The sequence below is a fragment of the Thermobia domestica genome, chromosome 4 (genome assembly GCF_964235325.1).
Source record: "Thermobia domestica chromosome 4, izTheDome1.hap1.1, whole genome shotgun sequence".
Taxonomy (NCBI): Eukaryota; Metazoa; Arthropoda; class Insecta; order Zygentoma; family Lepismatidae; genus Thermobia; species Thermobia domestica.
This window is the reverse complement of record NC_137457.1, coordinates 8110944-8133649: the sequence shown is the minus strand read 5'-3', so window position 1 is coordinate 8133649 and position 22706 is coordinate 8110944. Positions and strand designations below refer to the sequence as shown.

The window sequence follows — 22706 nt, the reverse complement described above, 5'->3', positions numbered from 1 at the left end:
CAGTCGCATTATTCATGTACCTTTTCAATTCAAACTGTAGCAATATAGCAATATGTATATGTACAATGTGTTAAAATATAATTAAACTTTCCATTTTTTATAAGTAATCCTTGTCAGACATAATTAAATATTATTGTAGTTATCACATGATTTGGTACAGCTGAACTAGGTTTCGTTCTGTCATACAAAGGCTTTAACTATGACACTCAAGTAGTCCATTGTATACTTACTACCTTACCTTACTACACCACGACTGGACTTGTCAGTGCAAACAATATCAATCAATGAACGGATTTTCCTACCATCTTGATTGCAATATTAGGAACTGTATAAATTATAGTTTTTTGAATCATTCAATTATGCTAGCTGGCTATGATCAATACATTTTACCAGCTTCCCCAAACTTTGGGATGTGATATTGAACTGAAACTAATATCTGGTACAACCATCACACAATTCATGTACAGTGTAAGAAGAGGTTCACATTGAATATTTTTAAATTATTATATTGCAGTTCTCTCCAACGAAACTTATAAACGTTGAACGATATTGAAAAGGTTTGAATCTAGTTGTAATTCTACAGATTTCGCATAGATGGCACTATTAAGCATACTGGTATTATTCATTTTTTTCCATTTGCAAAACTACTTTTTCACAGAAAATAAAGAATGCATTGTAGGGTTAAACATATTCATTAACCACCCAGAGTTATAGCAGAAATATCGAAGACTTCTAATGTAAGATGTCTTCGCTTAATTTTCCGGTCATATATTTTTTTTTAAATTTTCACGTCTTACTCTTTGAACACACCCCATTTAAACTCTACATCCACATCCCATATCGGCCTAAATTGACAACGTCACTAAACTTGATTAAATCAACATTTATTAAAAATTGGATATTTTAGTTGATTTAAATTGCTGCTAATCAGCCATCAAACACCATTACATATTATTTATTTACAAACACCCTTCTAGGTTAATACAGTTGATGTGAAGGAGTTAGCATATTATTTGCTCCCGCAAATGAGAGCTGTTTTACTTCTTGATTTAGAATTCCCATTCAGCACAGACGAAAACGGGATATAAGCATACTTCATAATGTCCATATAGAAGCCATATGGAATTCCACAAGAAATCGAAATAAACCCTCTAGTAAGAAAGCAACAGAAGAATTATTGTTTTACTTTATTTGAACACTTTCAGATCTACACTACTGTTATTCGAGAGTATGTTTCATGTTTTTTATCTAATACGAAGAACTAGAAGTAACTAGGTTAATTTATGTAAATCTTAACTTTGCTGTATATAGTACATATCTTTTCTTGATTATTGTATGAAATAATTACTTACCATATCCCCATTGTGGCACTAATAAAAATAATCATTAATTTTTCCATGTATTAAACATAAAATCTTAACAATTTTTGATTTCACATGTATATTAACATTGTATAAAACAATTTAAGAAATTTTAGTTAATATATGTTAAAAGAAATATAAAGAATTGATAACAATGTATTATGTCTGTTAAGAATTTAAAATTATAATCAGAATACATGTAATATTTTCAAGTCGATTCCAGTTTTTACAATAATTATTAATCTAATTTGACGCGTGTTCTCCTTATGTCTGGTTAAAGTCTTCTATCTGAGGGAAAAAAATTCTTCAAGTTTATGGGAAGAAGGGAAGGAACTCAAAATACTGATAGCATTGCCTTTTTGTATGGCTATGCTTATATGTTGCAGTTTTTTAAACAGAATGTGTTATAAATTATAGTGAAACAACTATTTAAAAACTCCTAAATGTACGTTTATTGAAATCGAACTTAAAAGTGCGTTTTGTATAATTATTTATTTTATTTATTAATTGTAAATAAAAATGTATATGGTGCTTGGTAAATATTATTTGTACAGTATAATATATTCTGTAATGTATGTTACATACATTTTTTCGCACAAAAACTGTGAAAACGGAATTGACTTTGTTTTAAGTTTGCACTTTTATTCATATTTTGAGGTTACTTAAATCAATGTTAAATAATTGTATCTAATTTGCTAATTTATGAACGTCAACAATATATTCCAGAACGCTTAGATAGTAAAATATCAGAATTGAATGATAGTTTCTGGAGGATTTTGTGTATATTAATTTATATTGCTTACATTTAGTATGTTCGGGTACCACTGATACTCATAGCAACCTAGTAGGCATCCATTCTTGGCCTTATGTTCGTTACTAACTAGCATCCTAATTGTAAATATATCAATCCACTTAGGTTCATTTTTGAAGTGGCCTACGAACGTTTTCTAACTAAAATCTTAGAATAGTGTATGCACATCTACCAACGGATTTACAAATTTTGATTTATCAGGCAGACTAATAATATGTAGTTCTTGTATGCCTAAATTGCAAAAATGCTTACTGTAATATAAATACTAACAATAACATTACTACAATATCACATATATACTATCTTATTTTATGACCCTCTCTATTTTTCGCAGCAACTCCATAGTATCATCGCTAAGGAACGAATGTTCTCCTAGTTTCCCAGACTTGTCTTCACACTAACTTAGAAACAATCAGAATATTCACTATAGTAAATTTTAAGCTTTACATGTTGGTTATACAGTGGACGCATTGAAACATCTCAGTAAAAATCCTCACTTTCTCACGTTCATTTAAAATTGTGAGGTATGTCGTTTTTACCACGGTATATGACAGCCTTTTCTTCAAGCATTTAGCAGCTCTTTTTCCACTCGTTATTTGAAGTAGTGTAAATAGTTATGCATTATAGCCTTCCAATCCCACCTAATGCATAGGATATACTTTATAGGTGTCAGTGGGCTTTGTCACAGACTGGGCACCTTCTCCTTGTTTAGACCATGATCGTTTTCGCATATTGTCATTCATTACGTCCCACATAGCACACGACGTGCCTAGGACGTCCCATTTTGATCCCAATAATCCCATATAGTTTCTAGGATTATCGGGATAATGAGTAGGCATCCCGTTGATACCTTGTATGGAACGTCCTAAAGAATTCCCACATAAGATGTAAATGGGATGTCCGGGATGGGACAGGAGATCCCAGGAAAATCCCACGTCGGACATACCTAGGACCACATTACTAAATGATTTACCAGTGGACATCCCTTTGAAGTACCGCTGAATATTCGGTTTCTCGGGATATTAGCGGACATCTGAATGTCCCGCAAAGGTACTATGGATGTTCTCACAGCAAAATTAGGATGATCTCGGGATGTCCCGTTGTCCATCGCGGTTCAGTCTCGGATGTCACGTAGACATTCGTGTGCTATGTGGGGTGTGAGTACCCGTTTTAGTAATGAGCCGAGTTCGCATGTGATATTGTAGTTTTAGTAGAAATTTTGAAACCGAAATTCGAGCTAATAAATAATATTGAGTCAAATCATGTGTCAGCTAGACGCCTAGTTTTATCATTATCCATCAGTAGTCAAATTGTTGAATACTGCATATTGAAGAACGTTTAGACCATTGGCGATTTCATGACTGAAGATGTTCTGGTCTTGCTTAACTTAATGGCATAGCACTGTACACTTTTTCATGTTTAGTAATCCAATTAGAGGAGCATTTCGGACATTGAAATTTCCAGAACGAGAGCGAAAAACCATTATTTGGCTGTTAGTTTTGATAACGTAGCTCTTCTATAAACAACACTCTTTTCTTCACACTTCGGCATAAAGCAAGTACTTTTATTGAAATGAAGTTGTAGAATGTTGCGCAGTTTTGTGGTAATTTTACTCATGTTTAGAGCGCAGCATCTTCCGTCTGGTTCTAAGAATTCCAACATTTCTCTTCACGTACTAGCAATAATTTTCAGTTGTCCAATGGTGTTAAGCCTGCACTACAGAGATTCATCTATTCTAAAGTACTTGACAGTAATATCATCTTGTGCACATACGATGAATACCATATGGTAAAGGCTGAATACCGTAAAGGAAATTTTAGACATTTATTTCAATAATTTTTATTAATTTCCCTACAACTAGAATATGAAAGTATAGCATTCCCATGGGTATATGAATACGTAAAGGTGGAATAACTGTAACACATTTCAAACACATTTTGTAAATTTAAGACAAGACTTTCTCCTCACCAGTTGTCAAATCTATGGCCATGCCTTTAGAAACGCGCAGTAGTATGAAAAAACATTAATATTGAATTATATATTGAAATTGTTAAATATAATTACGTGTTCCAAGTATATTTAAGGTCTTAAAATTTTTAAGCACAGAGTACCAATTTGAATGCATGCATAACACTGTTTATTGAATCATGTTAAGTTCAATCCCCAATACTTAACTAAAGCAAGTATCTAGTGCGTTACGTTCATTATCTGGTTGGAAGAACAACTTGAATTCATTGTGAAAATTAGAATACATACGTGCAATGTCATTTACTTACCTAAGTTGATAACATTGCTGCCTAAAGAAATATATTGTTTTAAAATAGATTACAGAGAAAAGATAAGAGTAATTTATTCTTGTATAAGAATTAATTTAATACTTATCTTTATAAATGGATTTATTTATTTAGAGCCTTGAATGAAACACACAAGTTTTTTAAAATGATACTGTAGTATTTTTTATTTACCTATAGATCTCTGATATTCTATATTTAATTGTATTATAACAATAAATAATTTATGATCAATTTTGCTTGTTGCAGAGAATGACAGTTTCTATACTACTTTTGACATACCAAATTATTGCATCAGCAATATGAATGTACGTTGAAACATACATTTTGCATATTTTTTTTAGATTTTGGATTTGATGAACAAATAAAATAAAGGAACTTGTATTTGCTGCTTGCTAATATTTATTAAATCTACTGAATATTCTTTTATAATTCATATAGTATTCTGCATTACTGTGTGTAAGTAATTGTTTAATTCACCCGTTCTACAAGCGTACACATATGAATGTTAAACAGAAGGAGTATAATTTTCAGCTTAATAATTACTACTACACTATGATCATCAGTTTAAACAATTCTCGGTTATTACTTACGTATGTAATTAAGAGCAAAACACCGTAAATATACTGTACTTTTCATGGTATTTTCAAGAAGTGTACAATTCACCAATTTGCAAGCAATTTGGTGTCATTTTAATTTTTTCTTCAACTGTTCTTTATCTGTGCATGAATGACAATATAACAAAGATTTGACTCCCTCCTTTTTTTCCAAGCAATCGCAGTGTATTATAACATCTACAATATATTTTCCTTCGAATGTAGCAAGTGGAGGGTGATGCGGATGTGTCTTTTGTGTTTCGAATTTTAAATGAAGAACATGAACGACGATGCTTACTTTGAAGAATTAGGCAATTGTTCAAATTATTTTGAGTGTATTAGGCATACCAGCTGATCTTATGTAAGTGTGAAGCGTTCCAGATGCCGAATGTAGGCCTTTTCAGGAAATATAAAATGGAAAAAATATTAAATGAAATTATGTGTAGTTTGATCCCAGCAGATAATCTTCTGCTGTTTTACAAATCATGTAAAACTGTTGTTTTTGAAGAGAAACTTTATTTTGTCACGAACCATAGAAGCACTTCCGAACATATCTGCAAGAACGAATCCTATTTTGTGTACTAACAATTTTGCGGACGATTTTCATGTAGTTATAATTAACACGGATTTTTTTCAAATGTGATTTATGCACAGTACAAAATGTTTCAGGTCAATCGTCTTTTAGAAGGGCTTAAGTTTATAGTGCGTACAACATAATTATTTACTATATTTATTAATGTCTTGATGTTAGAAGTATGGGGAATTGAGTTGTTGGAATAATCCATGTTCTATCCAGCTCCGTTGTTAATTTTGCCATTGGGAAGGCGGAGAAGACATACGAACGTATTTTATAGCGTCACAAGTTCGGGAAAAAGTAAATCTGACGGAAATGGTGTAGGTTTCTAGAACATTCTAACTCTTCAGTTTGTATGATACATTAACACGACGAAGTTCCTCTTTTTGTCATATAAGGAGCTGTGTATAAATTAAAAGTGCATCAAAAGTACTTTAAACTTATATTGTCTAGTATGCTGCATGTCACTTGAATGTCATACGTACGGCATATAATAGCAACAAATGTACGTTTTCATTTTCCAATATGGATTTTATTCTGTTAAATATGAAAAAGGTATTTATGATAGTTTTCTCACAAATCAGTGCCTTTCATAAATTAGTACCGGAAAATCTGCTACCATCACAGCTCGTCTTAAGAGGGGTTGCGTATATGGATTATAACTGTTCAATGATGCTAAGAACTTGAAATTCATAAAAATAATCATTGATACTTTTAATTCGGATTATGTGTCTTCATTAAGGCTACTCATGTCAATGAAATGAGTGTTGAGTGTTGATAAAGGTGCGTATATTCGACAAAAATGTGATAATGTTATAAATACTACACCAGATTTGCAAAAATGAGCAAAACTCCTAGTCTTATGGATATATGGAATTATGACTTCAGTGATCATTTAATTGGCATTATACCTTTCATACAATATTCATATACATGATTTGCGGGCCGCTTCTATTCGTAAACAGGAAACAGTCAAATTTAGTATTGTAGACGCTTTATCTCCTACGTTCCGCGAAAATTCTTTTATATATATATATATATATATATATATATATATATATATATATATATATATATATATATATATATATATATTTCTTATTTCTGGTTTCTTGCTCTGTAGGGAAATATTTCAACGCAACTGTTGTTAATTACTGAGAGTATTGTTAAATATTTTTGCATAATAGGGCAATGATGCTCACTAGCTACACATAAGAGCTATTTTATGGCAATGTTGCTTTGAAATAAACACCTTGTGCTTTGTAACCAAAGTACAAAAGTGCGTTAAAAATATAGTGCAATAATGCAAATTAAATATTTTAATGGTAATGCTATCTATGCTTGCCCATTAAAGGGTTGAAACTATTGGTTTAGTGTAAAACAACTTGATCTTAATACTTCTTGTGGTTTGAATGTTTCCTAAACTGTTAAACGAGCAGCCACAATATTGGCACAAAAACAAATATTTTCTTAAGATAAATAAAACATTTCTTAGTAGTATAAGATGGAGTTGTAGATATATTTTTACATAGCTTTATGATCTTTTGCTTATATGCACTGTTTTTACATGAGATAACTTATGTTTAAAATGGAATAACATGTTACCATTGGAGACACTGTTACTTGCTGCTATACGTTTTTCACTCAACTGGGTTTTTTTTCTTGTATTACTAGACAAATATGATATGATATTTGCAATAAATGGTCATCTATGTCTCTCTCCAACAACAACCAAAATACCGAAATTTCATGGTTAGTACTAAGAGATGTCAACCTATCTATCATTTTCCTTTCCTCGCTTCCTTTCCTTTTTTCCTTGCCTACGAGTTACGATGATGAAACCCATTCTTCTGTGTCTGTGAAAGTTATTTCTAGGTGAGAACAGAACACTATCGCACTGATAGAAACTAACGTCCATCCGTGGAAGATAGCCAGGAATTACCCCAGCAAAACTCGGTCTTCATCCGTTTGAATTAATAAGTTACTAAGAGCCTTACGCAGGCAGTGTTTAAAATTGTCCCTTGGGAATCGTGATTTAACATGATCGTTACTGCATAATCATTTTCTTACCTAACTTCACTGGAAAGTATCTTTGATACAAGATTTGGCAGCTGGGTAAGATAACAATGAAAAGAACAATTGTTCTCAAATCAGTGTCATACGTCCATAGATTTTAGTTTCTTCTGACCTTATGCATTTGATCGGAAATATGTTGAATATAATATCGAATTTTATTTATACTTTCAGTTTCTAAAAATTACAATGCATGTCACTAGCTCCAAATTCATGCATATTGCCTCAAAATTCACTAGCTCCAAATTCAAGAACACTAAACCTGTCTGCTAAACGTTCTCCATACCTACAACAACTTTTCTTTTAATCAATTATTCTTCAATGGCAACCTTGCCAATCCAAATCAGTTGTTCCAATGCCCATGCTCCGCCTACGTTATCACAATATAGAAGTTAAGTTTGAAAATTCTAGTGTAACCTTAATTAAAAGTAGATAAAATGGTCGGTCTATTCGTTCGTAGGTTTCGTACCTGATGAACATGCTTGTCATCCAAATAAATAGAGATCAGTTAATAACTCAAGGTGCGAAGAATCACAATTGTAAACGTAACATTTCGTTATATTCACCTCTCTTCCAGAAGATATGTAACATAAAAATCAATTTTAAATGTACATGTTCAGGGAATATACATTGTTATATTTCTTTAATACATGCATTTCAAATTAAAATATTGGCATATTCCAGTACCTTTAAGGTAGCAGTGGCAATATTGTATCTTAAAGTAAGGGTTCTCGTCAAATTATTTTTGGACTATGAATTATAGTGTTCTTGTTCTGTATTACAATATAGAAGAAATTATTATATATCCAGCTCTTAAACATGCTTTCTCTAATGTATCTGTTAGAAGTTGGAAGGGTTTGATATTATTTCTGTGTGTTACGTGTACTGGGTGAAGTAACATACTACTAATCGGTGATTAAAGAACCAATTCCACCAAACTTTCATATATTCTGAGTGAAACAACAAGAAATGAATGACAATTTTTTGTGAAATATATAAAGTCAAAGTGTCAATAAAATTAATTTTTATTTCACAAAATATTGAATTGTAGATATATAGTTTTAGATTTTTCTCATGAAAAAGATATGTATATTCCAAATGCTTGCATTTTATATATTTCCTTTTAACGTATATACAAAGTTGAACATTATTCAAGCTGTCGTTGAAGTGTTTGTGACAATTACTCGTACTAAATGTTTCTTTGTGCTGTAAATACGCACTTCGTTTTGTTGTAGACGTATACAGCCAAATACATACTAAACTTATTTATGTCTTCGTAACGCTTATAAGATTTTATAGATGGACCATCTCCTTTATGCAATTTATTACATACGTAAATAAATATGTTCGTAATTTAGGAGAATATAAATTGTATTATTAAAATTCTTATCAACATACATGAAGTAACAATTAGAAAATTACTTCAGCACTTAACCCTTAAGTACTATGGACGAAAATAATCACTTAACTACTATGGAACTGTCTCTCAGACCGCATTGTTGTTTCACATTTTCTGAATAGTAGTTTCATTGCATATATTTTTAAATGATATCCTACATATCTTAATTGCTTATAGAAAAATAAAACATAGTAATTTCACGATGTAAAAAAAGCTTTATATTTTTAAAACAATGAGAAAGAGAACATAGTCAAATTTGCAACAATGCTTTCATTGTTATTCTAAAGTGGTAATTGTTGAAAGACTCAATTCTTTCTCCGTTTCTATGTAGTCAAAAAACACTAATTAAAAATACACTGTTCTTAAAGATGCACTGAGAATAAAAAATACAGTAAAAACGGACAAAAAAACATGGAATTTTAGCTTTTTTAAACTTACAAGAAGGTACTGTTATAGTTGTACTCTTACATTTTTTGTAGTGAAAAGGTAATGAATAAAACTTATTTTTAGTGCTTATATGATGGAGAACGTAAAGAAAATACGTTTTGCCAGTAAAGAAAGTACCGCACTAACTTTTCTGACAGCATGCACTTTCTTCAGGTAGGCATTCATATATTTGTTTCTGCATTGCAAGGAAATCGGTACCCCACACCGCTGACACGAATGAATATCTTTGCTTTCCGCTTACAACTCAGTTGACAGAAGACTGTTTTCGTTTTCAATTCATTGTGCGCGATGGTGGGAAACTCACTTTCAACCTGTAGTATGCTCTTGATTGAAAAACTCAGCTATCGTGGCAGATGTACGGTGAAAAATCTACGATCTATGTGAGGCCTAACAAGTCCTTTTGCCAACGTTTTCATGAAATTAAGTCTTGTCATCACTGCGGACTTAGCGTAGACTTCATGCAAGACATACGCATTGACACCACACGGAACATCCACCAACATAAAGAAAATTGTCAATGGCTATCGTCTTGTTCGACGACTTGATGTGTAATCTATACATTTTTTTGTCTAGAGTATCCACTCTGCCTTTACTCATGTAATAAAATGTGATTATTTCAGGTTTTGGGTCATTATTTGATATGTGGTGCAACACGTGCCACACGGTAAGACACAAAACTGCTAATAATCACTAGTTAACGAAAGAGAACTGATCAGCAAAATACTCACGTAACTACTATAGTACGTCTGTGAGACCGCTCGACCCCTCCAGTGCCGCGCACAGGGGATCAATTATAACACGAACTTCACAATACGTAACAATTTGCTAGACAGGAAGGTAGACGAAAAGATCCACTTGTAGTAGTGAGACTGTGGAAAATATAATGATATGAAAAGTCGTAGCGGTCTAAGAGACGGTCCATAGTACTTACGGGTTAAGTATCTTTACTACAAAATCTCATTTTAAAAATCCGTAAATAATGTAGGGAGAAGCAGGAACATAAATAAATTTTAAAAACACCTCGTAGTAACCAAGTAATGTCTAAAGTGTTACCAAGTAATCTAATGATTGTTTCTAGATATTTCATGTAATGTCAAACTATTAACCTCTGTCAATCGTAACACCATAACTAAGAATTTTCCGGTTTCATATCGATGATAAAGGAACTGGAAACAGCAAAAAACTTATTTTATTCATCTTATCATTAAGTTTTTTACTGAATTTTAAATACTAAAAAGAATTTAACAAAGATTATTATATACCTTTCTGAAAATTTCTCGAATGATTGGTACAATTATGGAGCTTATGATGAAGCTAGTAGTTTAATAAATAACTTAGTATTCTTGGATTTCGTGCTGCCTATATTTTGTTGTATATCTCTTCATTGCAACTAAAGAATGCAGGGGTTACTTCCAGTAAGCTAGGTTGTCTATAGCTGTTCTTAGCATTTCTATTCAAACTTACTTGTTACCTATTAGTTGCATATAATTCAATTTCTTTCTAAGTACTTTCTCTTCATTATAGTGAACTTTAAATTCCATTTTCAACCCCACCTCAGGAAACATAAAGTATTTAAATAGATTTCCATGAAACTCTTTGACGTTTCTAAAATTAGCAGTAGATATAAATAATAAAATCGCTTTCAAATATATATATAATTCTCATAATATTAACTAACTAACTAACTAACTCTATGGCCTATGGAACCCGGACGTTCAGTGCCGCGTTCACAAAAGCTCTCCACTGACTTCTATTCTTAGCTAATTGGATCCAGTTTCTACTTTGTATTCCTATCTCTGCGAGATCCATCTTAATATTATCCTCCCATCTGCGCCCAGGTCTTCCTAATGGTCGTTTTCCTATGGGTCTACCAGTCAAGACTTTGAAAGCGTTTCTACTTTCTTCCATTCTAGCTACATGACCTGCCCACCTAAGCCTCCTAGACTTGACAACCCTAACAATGTTGGGTAAACCGTATAAACTATGTAGTTCCTCGTTATGGAGCTTCCGCCATTCCCCATTCTCGTTCCTCTTGGGTCCGAATATTCTTCTCAGGATCCTGTTCTCAAATACTTTCAGTCTATGTTCTTCCCTCAGAGTAAGCGACCATGTTTCGCAACCATACAGAACAACAGGCATGATTATCGTTTTATACATTTTAAGCTTCAAATTTCTCGACAGAATTCGCGACGACGAGAGATTTTGAACCGAATAGTAACACGAATTCCCTGCTTTTAGTCGACATTTAATTTCTTCGTGAATATGATTTTCGTCTGTTAATATTGATCCTAAATATTTGAAAGTATTCACTTTATCAAAAGTATTATTTAATATTTTAACGCCTCCACAATTTGCCGTATTACGGTCCCGACGCACTTCCATGTATTTAGTTTTCTCTGCATTTACTTCTAAACCCATGTCCCTGCAAGCGTTTAATAAGATCTCTGCATTTATTTCTACTGTTCTCCTATCATCCCCTATTAAATTTACATCATCAGCATATGCCATAACCTGGTGAATGCCGTTCAACTCTAGGCCCTGGTTGCTATCTTTGATTTTCCTTATGGCGTATTCCAGCACAAAGTTAAATAATAATGGCGACAACGCATCTCCTTGTTTCAGGCCATTTTCGACGTGGAAGCTCGTGGACAAAAATTTTCCTACCCGGACTTTACTTTGGGATTCCCTTAAACATATATTAATTAATCTAATTAGCTTTCTCGGTATTCCAAGCTCTGTAAGAACGTTGTATAATGTTTCTCTCCTAACCGAGTCGTAAGCCTTTCTAAAATCAATAAATAGTTGATGTACCGGGGTATTGTATTCCCACTTCTTTGCGAGTATTTGGCGAATGGTAAATATTTGGTCGATAGTTGATCGATTTCGTCTAAATTCGCACTGATAATCTCCAATAATTTCATCTGCGTAATGGGTCAATCTTGCTAACAGAATATTTGAAAGGATTTTATAGGATGTTGACAGAAGAGAAATGCCTCGACAATTATTACAGTCAGTTTTGTCGCCTTTCTTGTGAATTGGAACAATGATTGACTCTTTCCACTCATGAGGCAATTCTTCCTTGTTCCAGATAAGGAGAATGAGTTTGTGTATCTTGTTCCACAATTTTTCGCCCCCAGCTAAAATTAACTCAGCCGGAATTTCATCTACACCCGGAGATTTGTGTTTCTTTAATTTCTTTATAGCGGCTTCCACTTCTATTCGATTGGGTTCTGGAATATACGGTTCTGTGGTGTGTATCTCCTTTTCTCCACGCACATTAGTTTTTGGCTGCGTGTTCAGCAAATCGTCAAAGAAATCTTTCCATCTATTTAAGAGGCTATCCGTATCAGTGAGAACTGTTCCGTCAGATTTCTTTAATATATAAGCACGAGGTTGATAGCCTTTCTTAAATTCGCTGATCCCCTTATACATGTCCCGAACATTTTTATTTTTACTATTATCTTCAAGTTCCTTAATTTTAGCTTTCAAAAAATCCCGTTTCTTTGTTCCCGTATCCATTCTCATAATATTTCATAACATATTAGAAGACACATTAAAGATTTGTCAAACGTAAACAAAAATTCTATATATATTCACTGAAATGAATTACGGTTGACCAATATCCATTCTCTACTTTATAAATGTCTGTAATTTGTTGATGCATAGAGCGAAATTAATATTTGTTAAAAACACAGTTACTTATGCAATCAGTAAAACGTAAAAGGAATGCCAGTAGTTCTCTTAATGTTATAAGATATATTGCATACTAATATTGACAAAGATTCATGTAGGTTTTCATTTTTGTTAATATCTAATGAAAAAAAATTTCTAATGTAGACACTAATTCTGCAAAAGTCATGAATGCAATTAAGAATAATATATTAAATGCATGACACTTAACAAAACATACTAAGGAAGTTCATGAAGCTTATTTTCTGCTGGTAAATTAATAGATTTTTATTTTTCCTATGATCATATGAGAAAAGAAGGCTCATACAATAAAACGATACTACACAAATGTAAATAACGTTTTATAAAGTGATAAAAGCTAATATAAATTTCCTGTAATATTTACTATTACTACTCTTTAATGTTTTATGTAGCTGTGTCAAAAGACAGAGATGTAGGTGCATAGAAAGGTATGTAACACGTTTGAAAATATGTAACACATATAAAGATGAAAGTATCCATTTATAACTCTACAAGCTATGTATTAGACTACGTTACTTATTCACAATGTACATGGTCATGTGAAAAACATGTAATATAATCTATTACAACGTTTATATAAAATGATGGTTTGTTGCTCTATTTTCATTACGAACAGTAAACCAAAGTTAGTGTCGTTTAAAGCCTATTTTTTGAAATTCTAGGTGAGTTCCTCTTTGTACTGAATCCATGCTTTAATGGTCTTATGTCGCTACATGTACAGGGTGCTGGTGGAGTCGGCCGTACATAATTTGCACCTAAATAAAATAAATCAATAATATACCACTTCGTTCAAAACATGAAATAATAGTAATAAGGTTTTTAGTATAACATTAAATTTACCTAGCCCACACTTTAGGAAAGTTATTTCAATGTATTTGGCAACATTGACATTTCTCTATGTTTCATTATTAGTAAAAAATTTTTGTACCAAATTTGTAGCTTATCTGAATGCGTGATTTTGCTGTTTGATTTGTTTGCCACTGGAGTTGCCCTTAAACGAGCTAAACTGTACGATTTACGTTCTCGAGCAATTAAAACTCTCGAGAAGATTACAAAGCACTTGAGCTACACAGAGAGTACTAGAAAATTACCGGTATTGAAGAATTACTGAATGTACAATGACAATTACACTAGGGGACAATATTTTTCGAGATTTCTTCTCTGTGTGACCACAGGAGTCGTATGTGGCTGATGAAGCCAGTTTCCTTCATCCGGGGTATAACTCGCTCTCAGTCATTTAGCAAGAATGTAACAACTGGAATCTTGATGTCTCAAAAGAATTCTCATAACCTTGGTAGCAAAGTACAATCTTTCAACGTTATATCTGGCAACGTCTTATAGATATTGGAATCATCTAAGTACTACTCGACTTAGAATATATGGCTGTAACAGCTACGTGACAATGACTATTGTAATTTATCCTTTGTGATGTGTCAAGTAGTTTTATCTCTAGGCCCAACTTAAGTTCTCTAACAGTCCACAGATGATCCTTTTCATGCAAAGTTTACATACATTTTGCTTGTTCATCAGTCTCTAATGAATGTTCTCTGTAGTTTTAATCTATTTTCTACTCCCATTCAGATGAAATATCTTGTTCCATCATACAATCATCCGATATTTTAAATAATCGTTGCCATACATTTTCCGTAACTCTTCAAGGCACTGCTATGTATTTTAGCAGGGAATGAGAGGATTTATCTACAAAAATACAGATAAAGTTTCACAATCATGTTTAAGAGAAGATATCACATCAATGGTCACTTCAGCCACACAGACCAACACGAATATTCAAGTTGGGTACTCCTTTCAACATTTTAGAACTCAACAATCGATAAAAACGATTGAATCGTTGAATTCGAAAACCAGTTATCTCCATCGCAACTAATTTTACAAGACAGACCAAGAAAACTAAATAAGTCAATACTCATCTGACAAGTAGGCTTTTTTTATTTTTGACCGTAGAATATTGCAGCTTCTACGTTGCAGAAATGAAAACAGCCATATATGTCACACACATATTGACTAATTTAGTTTTGTTTGTGCCTCCTCTAAAATTAGTTTCGATGCAGACAACAGATTTCCGAACTCAACGATTCAATTTTTTTCAATTCCTCTCGCAAACAATCGTATGTATAATCTACCTTCCTTTCTCGAAGTGCTTCAATCAAGATGCATTTAATCACATAACCATACATACACTATGTGATCAAAAGTATCGGAACACCGTGCTGAAAATGACTTACAAGTTCGTGGCGCACTCCATCGGTATTGCTAAAATTCAATATGGTGTTGGCCCACCCTTAGCCATGACGACAGCTTCCACTCTCGCAGGCATACTTTCAATCAGGTGCTGGAAAATTTCTTGGGGAATGGCAGACCATTCTTCACGAAGTGCTGAATTGAGGAGAAGTATCGATGTAGGTCGGTGAGGCCTGGCACGAAGTTGGCCTTCCAAAACATCCCAAAGGTGTTCTATAGGATTCAAGTCAGGACTTTGTGCAGGCCAGTCATTACAGGGATGTTATGGTCGTGTAAAGATTCCGCCACAGGCTGTGCTGTATGAACAGGTGCTCGATCGTGTTGAAAGATACAATCGTCATTCCCGAATGGCTCTTCTATAGTGGGAAGCAAGATGTTTAAAATATCAATTTAGGTCTGCGCTATAAGTGTGCCACGCAAAACAACAAGGGGTGCAAGCTCTCTCCAAGAAAAACATGACCTCACCATAGCACCACCACCTCCGATTTTTGCTGTAGACACTACACACGCTGGCAAATGACGTTCACCGGGCATTCGCCATACCCTCACCCAGCCATTGGATCGCCACATTGTGTACCGTGATTCGTCACTACACATAACATTTTACATTGTTCAATCGTCCAATGTTTACGCTTCTGACACCAAGCGAGACGTCATTTGGCATTTACCTGCGTGATGTATGGCTTATGAGCAGCCGCTCGACCATGAAATCCAAGTTTTCTCACCAGACGCCTGTCATAGTACTTGGAGTGGATCCTGATGCAGTTTGGAATTCCTGTGGGATTGTCTGGATAGATCTCTGCCTATTACACTTTACGACCCTCTTCAACTGTCGGCGGTCTTTGTCAGTCAACAGAAGAGTTGACTGTACGCTTTTGTGCTATATGTGTTCCTTCACGTTTCCACTTCACTATCACATCAGACTCAGTGAACCTAGGGATGTTTAGGAGTGTGGAAATCTCGCATACAGTCTTCTAACACAAGTGACACCCAATCACCTGACCACGTTCGAGGTCCATGAGTTCCGCGGAGCGCCCCATTCTGCTTTCTCACGATGTCTAATGACTACTGAGGTCGCTCACAATGAGTACCTGGTACTAGGTGGCAGCACAATGCACCTAATATGAAAAACGTATGTTTTAGGGGGTTTCCGGATACTTTTGATCACATCACTTTGCTGCATCAGCTTTACTGGTAAGTAACCTATGATTGTAAAATTCAATTTGGGTGATAATAGTTTCAAATAGAGTACTTCACATTTAAGGTGGTTAAGTCTTATTCCTGCATTGAACTCTCGTATATTATAATAAAATAATAGCATAATTTAACAATATTTCGATACTACACACATACACACACACACACACACATATATATATATATATATATATATATATATATATATATATATATATATATATTACAAAATTTGTCCCTGTCAGGCAAGCTCCATACATTTCTAGGATAGTATGGTTTTCGAAAGCAATTATTTTAGTTCTGGCAGTTCTTAGTACATTGATTCAGCCATAAGGTTACTAGGATCTTCACCTATGTAAATGTATGGTCCAGCCAAAAAAATTGCCAATGGAGAAAACATATGGATATGTTTAATAAATAATTCGTTAGTGTTTATAAGCGTTTCATAATCTGTTAAATATTGCATAATTACTCATTTCATCTTGAACATGTACTGCAATTACCGCTTCTTATAATTTGCTACATTTTACACTCCGCCTTTGGTTAAATTTGAGTAAATTGTAAGTAGAAATAACATAAATCATTCATTGTATTAATATATTCCCCCAATTAAATGAAACGTGATAATTATGCTTTCAAGATTTTTTTGTGGTAGCAAAGATAAATTTAAGGTGTCCGTTAAAGAGATAGGTGAGGGATGAAAACGAAGAAAAGGGCAAGAATATTGAATCTAATGGGTTAAATTCGAAGTCTAGAACTTCTTCCAAATAAATATTTACTTCTGTAATAAACATTTTGCACGGAAATACAGAAACCAACAGATAAGTTCATTTCAGTCTCAAAGCGATGTGCTATGGCTAGAAAATCGCAATATATGATAGTACCAAGAGCATTTAATGGAGTCCCCGCAGTTGAATGCACAGACGAAACGAATTCATATTAGCATAGAATATTGATACAGGATCGATTTTCATCCATAATTCACCTTTGATTTTATTTGATGTTCTTTGTAACACTTTCATATTTGTAACAACTGGAAAATACCAAAACGAACTATATTTTTATAACTTATCCCTTTAGTCTAAAAATGTACTCAGAAGCACATTGCTGTGGGTAACAGCTATAGTATGTTTGCTCCTCCCACTACCTTGTTGCAAATTTGAACTTGGGAAGCCAATATGGAAGGAAGAGAATCGAAATCATATCAATCCCATGTGTATTGTGCATGATCAATAAATAGTTGCCAACCGATTAACAGAGCATTTGACAAAGATCACTGGTGTAGCGACACCCAACAATGGCACCCCGACAGAGAAACACATGATGTTACTATACATAAGTACATCATCAAAAACTCTGTGGATAGAGGAATTGTTTCGGACACTAACTTTCGTGTTGATCATAATTCAAAAACTGTTTCCGAATTGCAATAGTAGATCCATTTTTAAACTACGTGATGCACAATACATCAAATCACAAAACTCAGAGAACTGCAAATCTCTAGACTACAGTAGTCTTCTGTGTACCAACTTTAGTGGCAACAATGAATCCAACATTCTCACATTGCCGTAGCACAGATCCTCTATCGATAGTGCGACAGACAGTTAGCGCAGATCCGCTATGGTTTGTGCTTAATTAATATGAAATGGCATCAATACTATTATGAAAGGTATGTTACCAGAGGATTAATGAGAAGGAAATTAGAACAAGCAGTTCGTAGTTGGCCATGAACATCAGTTTTCAATATCTTTTCATAGGTAACAAACTTTATAAACCAACAGTACTTCATCCAATTTGTTTTGTATATGCCCACATTCATGTACAATTATATTTAAAGAAACTAAAAGCAATTTTCTGTCTTAGATTATAGTATTGTGTGATTGAATTCTGGATATATGAAGGCCCATAAATATGCAAATTACTTGTATGGTCTGATAAAATTAGTACATTACACATTGGGTTGTAAAGGACTTCGCGTTTGAATCAATTTTACACGAATCCCTTCGGAACACTTTTCAAATATACCTTGTTAGACAACTTTATTTCTTAAAAATATTTTACGCATAATTAAAATATAGACGTGTTGCGTGATGAAGATCAATTCTGTTTTTATCAATACAATGTCTGCCTTTCTTTTCGTAGAGAGTATCCGTTAAGATGTAAAACTATAAAATACTGAAATAAAAATTTTAGTCACCTGCTCATGGTTTGCTCATCAAAGGCAAAGGATACTAAGTTGTGTTTAAATAACGTTAGAATGAGTTGAAAGAACTGAGAAAATGTCCGGGAATAAAATAAAGAACGTTTCTACTGCAAAAGTGTTTGGCGATTGGATTTATCATAGACTCTTAATATTTTGGGTAATATGTTGCACAGAGACACCAACTGATGTGTTAAGTGTTTAATAGGAGTCACGAAAATCCAGTGACAGACAAATGCTTCTCATCAAATGTCTTACTAAATCTAAGCTCCCTGATACTACAGCCTAAAAGAACGATACCTCTCCAAACAGCTTTTAGTAGAGTGCTGTCTACTTAGTGCAACAACCTCATCATTATTCTTGAATTAGACTGCCACCTCTTAACTAAAATAACATTCAACTTTCTCTAAATGAAGGGCCAACTGTAAACATCCTGTGGCAGCATTAACATATAAAGCACAACAATATGTTTTAGTTTTTTTGTAATTCTTCGTTGATTTTCTTAAAAACCAATAGATCTATATATTGTATAAGTTCAATATAACTAATTTGATATGGCGGTACGTAACATGAAAGTAGAATTAGCCTGCTACAAGTGCTTTCTAATATTGAAATATTAAGGTTACAAAGTTTTGAGGTTCGAAGTTATATATTATAAAATTATGTTGTTCAGGCTTCTTGTTCGCGAAGAACTGTATTCAATCAAATTTGAGGTTTGTCTTAGTCATATTTACGCAGAACAGTTTATTTTAATAATCCATATGGCTATCATTCTATTCATTCTAATAACCTAATTATTAAGCATGTTGATTGCTTAGGTAAACAGTGACTAAATATTTAGGTATATATTTTCGATAATAAGCTTCTAGATTTACATTCAATTATTTGTAATGTAGTCGCAATCTCAAGACATAGTAGTCATAATCATCTTTGCATGTCACCATTATGTTTACAACCTAAGAACCTGTCATGCACCATGATTCTCAGCTAACCTCTCCCTCTTCACACAAGAATTTCCTGTCTGAATGTCATAAATCAGCTTTGGTGTATTTCTACCATATCTCATCTTTCTCGCAGCTTACCGTCTATAGTTCCTTCTCAGCGAGTGTCTCAATCAACTTCTCGTTATGTATCTAGTTGATCTATAACATTCATATCTCATTCCTTGATACATTTGCAATTCGTCTTCCGCTGCACCCAGGCTATTATAAGTATTCTAAAGCACACATATATTTCGAAACTATAGTCCACTTGCATCGCTTTCTTGTATTATCCATGTTTCTGCCTCATATGTACAATACTATACACGAAACATTTTATAAGTTTATTTTCTTGTATATTGTTCGTTACTCATTTTGTTATAATCGAAATATATGAATAAAACAAATCTGACAATAGCAGTCATATACTACTTTCACTTGTGTAATGGTTTAGGAAATGTGTAATCTCTCATCAGATATTAACGTGTCTGAAAATCTTATTTCATAATAGTTTCTTTAGAGGCTCACAGGTAATACCTTTCGTTCTCCTAAAGACTTCTTACACCATTCATATCCTTGTTTTTACTTCCCGTTCTCACTTCATCACATACTAATAATACAACGAAAGTATCGAAAACCAGTCATCTACTGTACATAGCACGCCCACAAAGTAAGTTCCGTTTCAATTTATCTCCGCTGCAGCGCTACGATCGCAGTTCCGCACATGCGCTGTAGACGCTCTGTATCAAGGAGAAGAAACGTGCGCCATTTGGAGATCGCTGTCAGTCACGTGCGCTTTGTTGTGCTTGTTTACAATGTCGGTGTTGATTGAAAATCCAACCGCTTGTGAAATCAGAGCGGTGATTCATTTTCTGAATGCGAGTGAAAGCAAATGAAATTTATCAGCAAATTTGCGATGTTTACGGACAAAATGCGATGAGTGATTCAATGGTGAGAAGATTGGTCCGACAATTCAATGAAGGACGTAGTGACGTGCACGATGAAGAACGAAGTGGGTGTCCATCTTTGGTTACAGAAGAACTGGTTCGCGCGATTGACGACAAGATCCAGGAAAACCGCAGGGTTACTTTCATCTGTTCTTACATCTCACGTCTTTCCTTGGCGGTCAACACTTCAACAATGACGACGAGCTGAAAGAAACTGTTTCCAACTGGTTGAAGACACAGGCGGCAAACTTCTATGAAGAAGGTATACAAAACCTTGCGCCACGCTATGGCAAATGCCTGCAAAATTTCGGCAGTTATGAGGAAAAGTTGTTTAAGAGTTGTAGAATTTTGTGCAATAAATAATTTTTCTGTATCTGTACACAATTTAATTTTATTACCAAACGGAACTTACTTTCTGGACGTGCCTCGTATTTCCTCTCAAAGTACGTCTATCTTTAAATTCATACAGCTTTCTTTCAACTGCCTTTCCTTTTGTTTTCTAACGTTATCACTGATAACGTTTAATTGCTTAGAACTAAAACGATTCAATAATAAATCCAATCGAGTTCGCAGTATACATATAGTCTGAAGTTTTTGTAAAAGTAATCCAATTTATATAAATTTTAGTGCTCTTTCGAAGATTAGAGACGTCTTCTGCTTATGGTTACAATTAGAGATTGAAATTAGTGAGAAGGAATAGAGTAGATCTCTAGGTTCTACAATGCACTAGATCACTAGTTATTATTGAAGTGAGAGTAGAAGAGTTTCTATGATTTAAATTGCAAGTCATTTGTTCTTTAATCCTAGAAAATTTATATATACATTTATTAGTATTGCCTACGTGGAAACTATTCGAACAGGATGATTCACTATTACTTCAATTTACAACCTACGTTTCCAATAACTTTCGTAATCAATATTTCAATTTGGTGCTATGTAATATATTATTACTTGCGTGTAAAACAATCAGAAAACACATGCTCATTAAGAAAATCAATCAGAAATGACGGAGTAAATTACTCTTTAGATATTTCCTCAAAATGTCTCTCACACTAACTTTTGTAAAGATGTTCAGTGTTTAAGCCATGCTTCGTACGGGTTTTTTCTGACTTTAATTCAGGTTTAAATCAGTCAGGAATAAACAAACATTTACACCAAAAAGGGTAAAATTACCCACATCATTAACAAAAAATACGTTACCCACATCATTAACCAGAAATACAGATGGTGATCAGAAAAATGGAAACGCCTGAACGAAATTGCAACTTACCAGATTAATATGGTGTCGGGCCACCTTTCGCCTTCAGAATAGCCTTGATGCAACGTGGGATGGAGGCATAGAGGTCGTGAATGGTAGCAAGTGGAATTTTACACAATTCCTCGTGCAGGGCATCGGCCAGTTCTGTGAGAGAGGATCGAGGTAGAAATCATCGCCGGAGTCGTTTTCCAAGACGGACCACATATGTTCAATTATGTTGAGATCTGGGGATTGGGCGTGCCAGTGGAGGTGTTCAACTTCATCCCGATGTTCCTCAAACCACGCTGCAACAACGCCAGCTGTGTGAATGGGTGCATTATCATTCTGGAAGATGGCGTCATTTTCCGGGAACAACATTCGGACCATACGATGCAAGTGGTCTCCTAAAGTTGCGTCATAATCGTTGGCAATGATTCGTCCGCTAAGTGTGACCACAGGACCCAATGAAAACCATGATATGGCGGCCCACAGCATCACTGAGCCGCCGCCGTGTTTCACAAGTGGGCGAAGACACTGCAGATCATAAGCTTCTTTGGGCGCTCTCCACACATAAACATGGCCCGTGGTTTTGAATAGGGTGAAGGATGACTCATCCGACCATA

The 22706-nt window shown here is 34.1% G+C and overlaps 1 protein-coding gene across 1 annotated transcript in view; it reads right to left on the bottom strand.

Annotated features, from left to right (window-relative positions):
- LOC145683623 (uncharacterized) overlaps positions 1 to 22706 on the bottom strand; it is a gene marked incomplete at its 3' end in the record, with an annotated part of 551164 nt that overhangs the window by 482756 nt on the left and 45702 nt on the right. The window contains 2 exon segments of the mRNA XM_081754960.1: positions 1353 to 1370; positions 4449 to 4469. Coding sequence (XP_081611086.1) covers positions 1353 to 1370; positions 4449 to 4469 — 39 coding nt within the window.